The sequence below is a fragment of the Botrytis porri genome (assembly GCF_014898465.1).
Source record: "Botrytis porri strain MUCL 3234 chromosome Unknown BPOR_001, whole genome shotgun sequence".
Lineage (NCBI taxonomy): Eukaryota > Fungi > Ascomycota > Leotiomycetes > Helotiales > Sclerotiniaceae > Botrytis > Botrytis porri.
Genome location: NW_024066075.1, coordinates 3,430,570 through 3,441,662, shown reverse-complemented (window position 1 = coordinate 3,441,662; position 11,093 = coordinate 3,430,570). Strand labels below are relative to the sequence as shown.

General features: G+C 41.8%; 3 protein-coding genes across 3 annotated transcripts; 1 reads left to right on the top strand and 2 right to left on the bottom strand.

Annotated features, from left to right (window-relative positions):
* Positions 1-3,488: 3,488 nt before the first annotated feature.
* Positions 3,489-4,913, bottom strand: EAF01_000931 (uncharacterized protein). Its single transcript, XM_038909181.1, has 2 exons — positions 4,629-4,913; positions 3,489-4,465 (listed from the first exon to the last, which is right to left on the bottom strand). Exons 1-2 carry the CDS (start codon positions 4,692-4,694, stop codon positions 4,187-4,189), a joined length of 345 nt encoding a protein of 114 aa, XP_038776087.1. The 5' UTR covers positions 4,695-4,913; the 3' UTR covers positions 3,489-4,186.
* A 1,307-nt stretch (positions 4,914-6,220) lies between these two features.
* Positions 6,221-7,141, bottom strand: EAF01_000930 (uncharacterized protein; the record flags this gene model as incomplete). The annotated part of the gene is made up of 4 exons (XM_038909180.1): positions 6,221-6,388; positions 6,442-6,581; positions 6,642-6,719; positions 6,784-7,141. The coding sequence occupies 4 exons, from the start codon at positions 7,139-7,141 to the stop codon at positions 6,221-6,223; spliced, it is 744 nt and encodes a 247-aa protein (XP_038776086.1).
* Positions 7,142-9,750: 2,609 nt separating this feature from the next.
* Positions 9,751-10,560, top strand: EAF01_000929 (uncharacterized protein; the record flags this gene model as incomplete). Its single annotated transcript, XM_038909179.1, has 1 exon — positions 9,751-10,560. The coding sequence occupies one exon, from the start codon at positions 9,751-9,753 to the stop codon at positions 10,558-10,560; it is 810 nt and encodes a 269-aa protein (XP_038776085.1).
* Between the last annotated feature and the right edge of the window lie 533 nt (positions 10,561-11,093).

Genomic DNA, 11,093 nt, shown 5'->3' with positions numbered 1-11,093 from the left:
CTGGTTTTGCTTTATTGACATGTGCAAGTGGGATACTGCATAGACGGGCCGTGCGGTATGTATGTATATGACGTACCTACTTTCAAGTGAAGTAATCTGGAATACTGAACAACCAATAGGATTGTTTAATTGAATTACAAACAATGTGAACAATTCTATTTTTAACATATTGCGTTCTAAACCCCCCTGAATATTCTCGGCAATCATAATTGTGAGTGCCGCATCACCTATTTTCGAATTTTTTTGTTGTTTTCTATGATTTTTTCTATAGATTTTTGGAGATAAATATTGATCCATTAGATCGCTCTATTGAAAGGGAGACATTTTTTCAAAGTAGGACATCGGGAGTAGGATGTGTCAGAAAAATTGTTACTCCTTAACATGGCTCCGTAGATAGCACGCCAATAATACACATATAGCCAGAAGATATTGAAACCTGAAACCCAAAGCAAATATTTAACAAGATGGCAAATTATAAAAGAAAAAACCCAGCATACTTATTGATATCTAGCCGCTAGACCTTTAAAGATTTAGGGATTTTGAAGTCAACTTTTACACTCTCTATAACAATGCCACGTACGGGCTACGGGCTCTGTCAGAGGTGAGATGTTCAGTTGGAGAATTATGTGTTCGCGCTGGTTCTTCTGGGATTAAATGATATCTTGTGAAGATTATTTGACCTGTGGACTATCATAAGCTCTGGAAATACGGCGCAGAAGAATATTTTGTATTTTGAAAACAAAGTCTCATACTGAGCTTCAAAGTGTGCTATATCCACGAGTCGATTATCATTTTATGTTTTTGTGTCCCAAGTAATTCTTTGATAAAAATTCATCATAACATCGAATTTCTGAAATCTTTGAATAATAGTATGTTTTAGAAGCTCAAAGCTGGTACTAAGTAGGTGACCCCAGGTCCATCCCACATCACCCATCTACATGCTCCGTAAAGATCGTAGCGAAAAGAATATACGATAACCTCTGTCACCCTGGTGCATTTCATGAAGTAGTTCTCTAAAACAACGCTCTTATTAAAGCCAAACAACCACCCGAATTGTTCCTTCGCTGAAAGTCAATGATGTGTCATAAGAAACAATGAATAAGGTTCCAATAGAGGACAACAGTACAAGTAACTCTTAGGATAAGTAGACGTGCTTCTCCGAGTCTTTCCGAGCCAATAATGAGTTGAGAAATATGTATCAAGAGTGTGATGTACTAAGAGCGAATGCCATCCAATCCCGTGGCTTCGTCTGAAAATCTTCTAAACTAGCGTCCTAAAAATGTGTATTTAAGCTCGAATCCCCCCTCACAACTTCCTTTTTCTTTTCTTTCTTCTCCATACCACCTCGTCTATTACGAAGGCAGGATTACACTTTGATAGGGGCCTGCACCCTCTTTAGTATATGCCATGCTACAGAGTGGCGAACGTCCTTTACGAAGCGCAGAACCACCTTCACTGAGTGGCTATCACCTTCCTTCGGGAAGCGCTGCATACGCTCCCCAAAGAGTTGAACCTCCTTCACAAAGTGACACTCCCCTCCCCAGCATGTCGCTCACTGCAGAGCGGTGTACGTCTTCATCAAAGTGTGGCTTGCCTTTGTAAGAGACGAGGTGTAGAGAGTCCATCTTTCGATCATGAGTGTTAGATGGGACGCGCTGGTTCGCCGGCCCGGTAGTCTACGGACTGCTCTCATAATTTTTGATTCATAACTCCCTAGAGGAACTCTCTTTTTAATCGGCTCAAGATGAATCACTTCTTTCATTCATCGCGAGATTGACCACAATACTTTGTACAATTTTCCTTCATGGAAACATACCTTTAATTGGCCTTTGGACTAGCGATTAGGATTGTTTTTGACTTTTTTTTGTCGATGTGGCCTTTTCGCTGCACTAAGAAAGCAATAACGGCGATAACGATGATGATTCTGAGGCAGGAGAAGGAGCGAAAGGACAAGTATTCGGAATTACGGCAGTTTATGTTGCGTTCATGCCTTTCTTGTAATCGCCCACCTGGCCATGTGCTAGTCTTCATCATGTAATAGTCTTCTTCATATACTAGGTAGTTTAGTTATTAGCCAACTCAATCGAGATTTTACACATCCTCTGAAGTCTACCTCCTGACAAGGCTATTCCCATCCTCTTCTCTTACTAACGATATCGCCGTTCAACTTCATCACCTCCTTCCCCACCCAAAGCAACGATCGTCACTGCCCTCTTATCTCCAGGCTAACAAACATTAAGCTTTGTAAAACGAAAATTTCTTTTGCCACATGTCGACTCTCTCCGTTCATTCTGATGAATCCCATCGTCACACTATTTACACTTCCTTGAGAAATCTATGCCACTCTCTCTCACTAGTAGACTAGCCAAATCATGATCTCGAAGAATATCGTCATTATACATTGAAAAATAACACCATCCCATTGTGACTGATCTATGGACAAAAGAATTTTTGCTACTCTTCGCATTTTGATATTACTCTACCAATATATCACCAAATCATCACTCTAACACCGTTTTTCACCACCAAACACACCCTAGCGAAACTCGTCCTACCGCATGGCAAAGATATATCAGTTGACGTTCAATGCATGTTCTTATTATCCTCCAGGTTACGAGAATGAAGAAATCATGATTGGTCGAAACTTTCCATAAGATGTTTCCAGATACTTGATTCTAGAACTTGATTCTAGACCCCTTTTAGCAGAACGAACCGAAATTTGGCCAGTTATTCGATTGAAAGAGTTCTACCTCAGAAATCCCCGCTACCTTGCAAATAAGTACCAACTTGTCTCATGCTGTAGTTAAAGAGCAAATAATAAAATATAAGAGAAGCAGAGGGTTCATAGTCAAGAAGAGGAAAGAGAACAGGTTGGAGAAACAAGAAGCATAAACTCTGCAAGCTAGTGTGAAGCTTTCAGGACTCAGGAGGAGGGGTTTTAACTTTATAAAACTCGTGAGTTTCCCATCGCCTTACTACAAAAGCCCTTCCTCTTTCGCCCAATACGTTTTTATTTACACACGACCCAAGATGTATCCCTAGAATTGAAGGGGGCAGGGAACTATCCATAGGTAGATAACTAGCAGCACTAGCGAATTACACCAACTTCATCAATTTCATCACAATGTTGCAAGCACATCCCATTAATAGTCACACAAAATCTGTGAAGGTTGGGAATACCACCAGCTACGCATGCGGTGGTAGTAATAATCAGATAGTGCTAACAACAATACATCCATCCATAACAGCAATGAAGAATGTTCGAATATATTAAACAGTATTCAGCGTGCACCTTTAAGAATTGATATTCCGACTCGTAGGACTCTTAGACTTAGGGAACATCCCAAAGTAGTATTCTTACAATACGTAACAGAATGTTCAGGTTGCAGCAAGGAAATTCTAGATGGTGTAAATGCAAGAAGTTTTACAAGACAGGATGGGTATAGAAGCGTGTTTTATGTTTTGGAAGTTTTGGAAGATTTGGCAAGTTTCACTATGTCTCCTCCATACTTCCAGTGAAAAAATTCAATGCGATCCATTTCTTTTCTGGAGCAGGCCTAGACAATCTAACAAGGACTCTGACTGAGATAATCTACTAAACAGGATTGCTAACGGCAACAAAAGGAACATAGCTCAGAAATTATTGTCCTACCTTATTGCGAACACTTGCTCTCATTATCACACGCAAAGGGAATAACTCAAATCTATATCCGTGAAACGAACTCTGGTATTCCTCAACTCCATTTGATACCGCAATACTGTATATGGACACATAGACATAACCACCATTTGGGAATATAAACATCAAGCATGTCGAATATCAATCAGTCCAACTCCAAGCGCCATACTAGTTGATATTTGTCGCGACGAGGGAAATCCATCCGCGCCTAAAGTCAACAAGCGCAATCTTCCGTATTCCTTCCAGTCATCACTACATCTTCTCATTCCTATTATTGCACTGCTCCCTCTCGCTTGCGCTTGTGGTTTATCGATCATTCCCTTTCCCCACATTATTTATTCGACGTTTGTGTTCAAGGATTCTTGGATGTAGGATAGTCGATTGATTTTCCAAGATTGAATCCTCTCAGATCCAAATAATCCTCACGTCCATCCAACACTTCAGCCTGTCCCATAAAGATCACTCTGTTCCCAAACTCCCCCTGCCACATTGACCCACTATCTCCCATTACGCCCTAACCAATCCATAGAATAAAGTCCAGGTCAACACAAATCCACTCAGACCCTCTACTAATCCTCCCGACCAAAACTCCCACGCGCCTCTAAAATATCGATCACCCATAGTATCTTTACTCATATGCGGAGCTATCCGAAACACATATACGAGAGCACTAGTGAGGAGCGTGAAGAAGATGTAGAACAGGAATCCAGGGTAAGATTCGAGACCGAGGATACCAGCGGCGACACCGAAGAGGGAGGCTGTGAGATTGTGGAGAGTCGCGAGAGTCTGTAGAAGATGACGATTAGCTGATTTATCTGTGTAAGAGAGAGAAGGTTGGTGAAGCTGCAATTGTAGTAGCTTGACCAATATCGAGATTGCTTTAGGCTCGCTCGGCGGAGTCCACCCAAATGCTGCCTCCAACTCGAACCTGTCAAATTAAATAACGAACCTTTGTATTGTGTATCACAGACTCTTGCACAATCGGACTTATTTGCATTTCTCGTTCCGTAAGCATGATGACGAATTTACTTTTGTTTACTGTGGTGGTAAGATGACGAAGACAACCGGACGATATGCGAAGCTTCAATAAAGGAACTGGAGGTTGTGTTGAGTTATGTTACTGGGGAGGTATTCGTAAATTGGAGGTGCTGCGGAGTGATTATCAAGAATATGTGAGCACTGGAGCTTTCCAGGTGTTCTGGAGCTTACTTTTTGAGGCCTTAATTACAAGGCTTGAAGACCACATCGCAGGTTCTGGGGTTAACAGCCACATTTAGCCACAGTTAGGGAGGCGGGGGAACATATACGGACCTTGGGAGTAATAAATATCAAGCATGATGATATTTTGATACGAGATAATTGCGAAAAGCTGCCACAGAAGCAAAATTTCTCACCCTTTCTCTTAAAGTCTCGGTCAGACCCGGACTTATCACCATCACCTCATGGGACCTCATGGGGTGTCAAGTACGATAATGTATGCATCAATCGCAGTAAGAACAACCCCTACCTCGCCTGCTGTCATCGACTATTCATAATCATATCAAGCAAATCCTTCGAACCCCCTCGGCGAAGATTTCTTACCTCATCTCTAGCAGCTCAACTGTTGTTGCGCAGTAATTTCCAAGACCGGTGGTAAGCTGGATGGGTACTTTATAACCGCCAATACTATCTCCAGCATGCAGCTATCTCCGCGTGTCTCTTGATATTTTGGTCTATACCGTTATGACCCGAATGCAGATTGATTTCCATATTTACAAGACCACAGTGTCTACAGATATTGAGCATTGAAGTCATGGCTATCTACGCAAGGGCAAAGACTTTCATATTTTTTAGGCCCTCTTTTTGTAACCGAAATCCAATAATAAATCACCACTTCTTTCTTCCCATTTAGTCTGATATCTACTCCTACCTACTACTGAAAGCCCCTTCGATCACCCATACAAATATCACAGCCGCGAGCTATCATATCATGGAATGTACTCATTCATTCACCGCGCTTACCCTCATACTTAAGCGCAATCCTCCCAGCCCTAATTATGTTGCCGGGAGGATTTTTCATTCCGGAAGGATTTAAACAAGGAGGGAGTTTCTGGAATCACCCATCTAGATGTTTTTTGTATCACGTAAATTGTCACCTTCTCTGACATCAATGGCATGAATTATATCGAACGAACAGTGGAAGAAGATAGAAAGTGTGCAGGAAATTTGATTGCTACTCTAGCTGTGCTAAATTTCCTAATAGTACAGGCCTGCTGTTGCAGTTTATGGCCGTAGATAGACCTAGGTAGAGAGAAGTGAAAGAAATTCTAAAGAGCATGATGTAAAAGCAGAAATAAAATCAAAATCAACGTGATACCAATAAAAAAGAAAAGTGTTGCCCAAAAATAAATCTAATCGACGCCGCTATGCAATTTTACGCTGTTCCTGAAAATGCTGATAATAACTCCGAAAACTGAATGCTAGTGTTGTGTACGCCGAAATTCTCAAAATCGTAAGGGGTGTAAAAGATGCTGGAGAAAAAGGGATGAAAGGATGAAGAAGTTAAGACACATATCTTCCATAATCATCAAGATATTGTTGCATGTGCTCCGATAATTGATACCCCTGTGTTGTTTCTGCACGACGCAAATATCGGATTGCTTGAGTGAAAGCATGTTCATCTGCTGGAGATGCAGATACGTTGCCTAGACTCATATGTGATTCTGCAGCCTATTTGGTTGTTAGATTAGACTCTCTGGACATGCGTGAGATCTGCGACTTACTGAAGCCAATAGTTCACCAGTCGTATATCCGAGACCATCGGCGGCTCGAATGGCCCGAGTGAAGAAATCCACAGCTGGTTGGAGGTAACCTCGGGCTTCGACATAGAGAGGACCTTGTCTGCGGGGGTCATTGGGCGGTGCTAGAGAAGATGAATTGTCAGAATCGGATTCTGAGAAGTAAAGTTATAAGTCAGAAGTACCTGTGGTATCATTTCCTTCTTCGTAATGAATACGGGCTAGAGTTACTTGAGATCTCTGGAGCCAATTCTTACCCAGCCCTAATATGATAGTTGTGTTAACAAAATGCCTGTCTAGAAGTAGTAAGATATTATATTGACTTACCCGTCAAGACGTCAACATCATCCGGATAGTTTCTCAACACTCTAAGCCATGAATTCTGGCAAAAGTCCGCGATACCCATCACACTTCCATTATCTGCGTCGTAGAAAGCAAAGCTTTGAAGCCCCTGGATGATCCAGACCTGCTCAGCAAAGCGCGCCGGGTCACGAAAAAAGCGAATATGTTCAAGAGCAGTGACGGCTGAGCGAGCAGATGGGATATAAGTTTCACATTCATGGGGTCTAGAAGAGACGACCTCATTCAGTAAAGTGATAATACTCTTGACTTGCTCAACCATATACTCAGGATTGCCCTCGGTGCTTCTTGATTGATGACGTGAAGACTTTGAGTTGCGAGACATGATTGAATGGTGAAGTTGTGGTATGAGATGGGATAAATCAGTATGAAGAGTATGACAGAGTACTGGCGGAGGACGTAGATGAGTGTTGGAAGTATAGTTGTAATGCTGTGAAGAGATACTGATGTTTGATGTATTGAATAATGAAATGAATGAGGATATCTCTTCATCTATATAGATACTCTGAAATGAAGTGCACGAAGATAGATATTTGATGATAGTATTCACTCCATCATGGCATATAAAAAGCTCAGCTTGGGCAAGATCCTAATGCGGATTAGACAGGAATCGAGGAATCCTACGGCACTCATACCAACAAGGGGTTACCGAGATGGTGGATCTGAGCTGACTACCAGCACTAGTTACATCGACCGGTTCCCATACCCGAACTTGGGATTCTGGATCTCAGTTGAGATGCAATCAAATTTATATGATTCATATGTTGTATTATCCACGATGAATATGGAACATGATATGGAAACTTCGGCGAAGTGGAGACGCAACTGATGTGAAGAGCCTATTCGCGACGCATGCTAGAAGAATTGTGTGATATTCATGACTACCAACGATATATCATTGGCGATGCGGATGAAGAGACAAAACAAACAATCGGGTAATCAATCCCAGCAAAGAGCCATTCCCAGGATGGGGAAGCCGTAGCTCGATTACCAATGCCTAGATATGTCAAAAGACTAATGCAAGTCACTTATATCTAAGCATTTGTGTGAATATCTTTAGAAAAGGTTGATGAACTATGATGAAATTGTGATGATTTTGCCAAGATGCGAACGTGCAGCGGAAATTGATCACCAGCGAACCACCCCGTGATGAGTTTTAGTGATCACCGTACATGGATAAGCCACTCAGAAGCCCTCGAGGTGCCTTAGAAATTCTTATTCGATTATTATTCATCCCGACTAGTTTGAGCTCTAAGGCTTTGAAAGGACAAAAAAAATACTACAAATAGGAATTAACAGTATCAAAAGTATCAAAAGCATCATGTTTACCATATTTGTCATCATTTAGATGAACTTCATCAGCATTTTATTCTGTACGAAGTTCAAGGATCTATTCGTCTAGGTTCTTTCGCTTTCGCTTCCTCCTGCTCATCAATCGATTTGACTAGGGTAAATCTAGATCTCTGAGCGCTTATATTGTTTTCCTCTTTCCCCCCCCATTCGTGTTGACATATCCACCAAAAAATTAGATCTAAATGGATTTGTAAGCTCTGGACTGTATGGTCGTATGCATATTGATGCTTTCAACATGTGTAGTAAGCTTTCATTTCCTTATTACATCGACTTAGGTACTCATTGCTCAGCCTTACGGATCATTGGATTCATCAATCTCCTTGGGATCTAAACGAATATTTACCAGAAACGTTATAATATGCAAGACACCTCGGGAGAGGAGTATATTTAGAAATGTAAGTACGAAAACCCTCTGATGATGGTTACCATTGTATTTGCATGCAACAAGAACCGTATACATTACGATCAGATCCACCATCACGATAACTTCTAATGCTCACCGAAGGATTCAAAGAATAAATCATTATTACAATAATTCTACTACTCATCGTTCTTTCACAGGCATTGAAGCTCCTGGCAAGAGGCAAATGACCATTGTGGAATGCCCATCGCACTCGGATTATGATTATTGCCATGTCGGTCACCAGCTCTCTGAAAATGTAATGGAAAATGACGTGATTCTGGAAGAAAGAAGAAAGAACACATATGAAGTTGCCGCAAGTTTGGGATTTGCTTATATGGCCTACAGCGACACAGTAACCTTAACTCAAAAAGCGAAGAAAGATTATTCGCTAATTATCTCATCCTTTTTGCGTGCTGATTTTCTTCTCATGGTGTATATCGCTTGGTTGGCGTTGAGGCTGAGATGGTCTGTAGATGTGGCTGACTACTGAAAGTTGCTTGAAAATGATGTTTACAATGACATCAGATTTTTCATGGCTATGATATGAAATCCTACACAAGGTCAAGTATTATTGATTGACTAAAAGTCTCGAGTGACTGTACCTCTAACCTTATACTTTCGATTTGCGGGACGATACTTGTTGTAGTATACTTGGAACATTTTTTCAAAGCGTCCTTTCATGGAAAAGATTGATCGATTTGTCCCAAACCCCCTGAAAAGTAATAGGGGGCGACGATGGAGTTCGGTTATTTACGTGATGTGACTAATTCTAGGAGGTTACCAACATGTAGCAGAAAGGGCGTGATCGTTATCTTGTCAATGCCATGCGGTAATCATATGCTCTGCACGCCTTCCCTCTTAGGCTAGCTTATTTTTACCGTAAATCTAGAAGCTTCCGGTTCTGAAATTCCCCTTATATATCAGACTTCATCTGCAAATCTCTAAGATATTATATCAGAGAATATAAAACCAGAGTCAGGAAGTTGTATCCTGATTATTATTTCCCTCGGATAAACGTCAATGCACCGAGGCTGCCACAGGCTCTCAAAAGGAATCTGAATTGGATGAAATCCCTAGACTTCAGTCCACATTTCAAACCAAACGTTTGAGTCGATTCCAGAATTAGAAATCAGCCATACTTCTGATATAATCCTTCAGACTTCCAAATCTCAAAAACCATGACCGAACGCACCCATCTAGCTTTTCATCATGACTCACATCTCTCTACCCTCCAAACCGCCATCACATCCATAAGCCCTTTCTCAACACTTTCCGAGGAAAAAAAACTGCTATTCAAAGATGGTAACGACGATTCATACGTCATCATAACCAAATCTACCATTTTCCACCCCCAAGGCGGTGGTCAACCATCCGACGAAGGCACCATGGAGACTGAAGAAGGCAGCAAATTCACCGTCCAAATGGTGCGCATGAGCGGCACCACCGACGGCGAAGTTCTCCACTTCGGTTCCTTCACCACCCCCAACCAATTCCTCCCCGATCAAGAAATCACGCAGAAAATCGACCCGGAAAAACGCCTCTTGTATTCTCGTTACCATACCGCTGGCCACGTTCTCGGTGCTGCAGTGCGTCACCTCGTTTCCTCTTCCGTTCCCCATTTCGACGAAACGAAAGCTTCGCATTTCCCTTCTTCCGCGGCGTGTGAGTTTGCGGGCCTCATTGAAAGTACATGGAAAACACCCATTCAGCAAAAACTCGATGAGTATATCGAGGCGGATATGCCTGTTGAGATTCACTGGTGGGATGAGACAGATTTTATCGCAAATGGAATGGAGAGATTGATACCCGATCGAGCTGCTATGGGAATGACGCAGGAGGAGAAGTTTAGAGTGGTGAAGATTGTGGGCGCGGAAACTTATCCTTGTGGTGGGACACATGTGGATAGTACGAGTCGGTGTGGGAAGACGACTGTAAAGAAGATTGCGAGATCGAAGGGGACGAGTAGAGTTGGGTATACGCTTGATTGACGGGAATGATGTCAAATTATGCAAATCTATAGCTTTTAGCGAAGCAACTACATTTGTAGACAAAAATGGAGAAGTGGTCTAAGGAAGATGGATATGATGATTCTGAGAGTGCGGCGCAGTCTAGTTTATCTAGTATGCTGCTGCTGCCACTGCCATTTTCTCAAGCGTTGATAATTTGGTTGCTACCTGGATTGCACGGAACTAAAGCATGATGGGCATCTTTTTATGTAAAACTTAGATCTAGGAACTTCCAGTCTAAGTAGATGCTATTCAGGCGGTTTGGGTGGTAAAGGCGTTTGAGGGGAGGTCTTGATGAAGCAATATAAAAATGGACACGAGGAGAGAGGAGCACTAATTTGATCCAATTCTCTTCCCTGCAGGAGACGGAGAAAGAATGAGTTTACTTCTCCCTGCACGTTTTTTGGGTTGTGAGGAAGACGAAAAGTGCTTTGGCTTCAGACATTCCCTGAATTTCTAGATAGTTGGATTCTGAACAAGACGGAAGATTCAAAAATGAATTTAGCATTAGAATA

Coding starts and splice junctions, on each gene's coding strand:
- EAF01_000931 (XM_038909181.1), bottom strand. CDS start 4,694: ATGCTTACGGAACGAGAAATGCAAATAAGTCCGATTGTGCAAGAGTCT. Junction 4,466..4,628: donor CTGTGATACACAATACAAAG/GTTCGTTATTTA, acceptor CATCTTCTACAG/ACTCTCGCGACTCTCCACAA.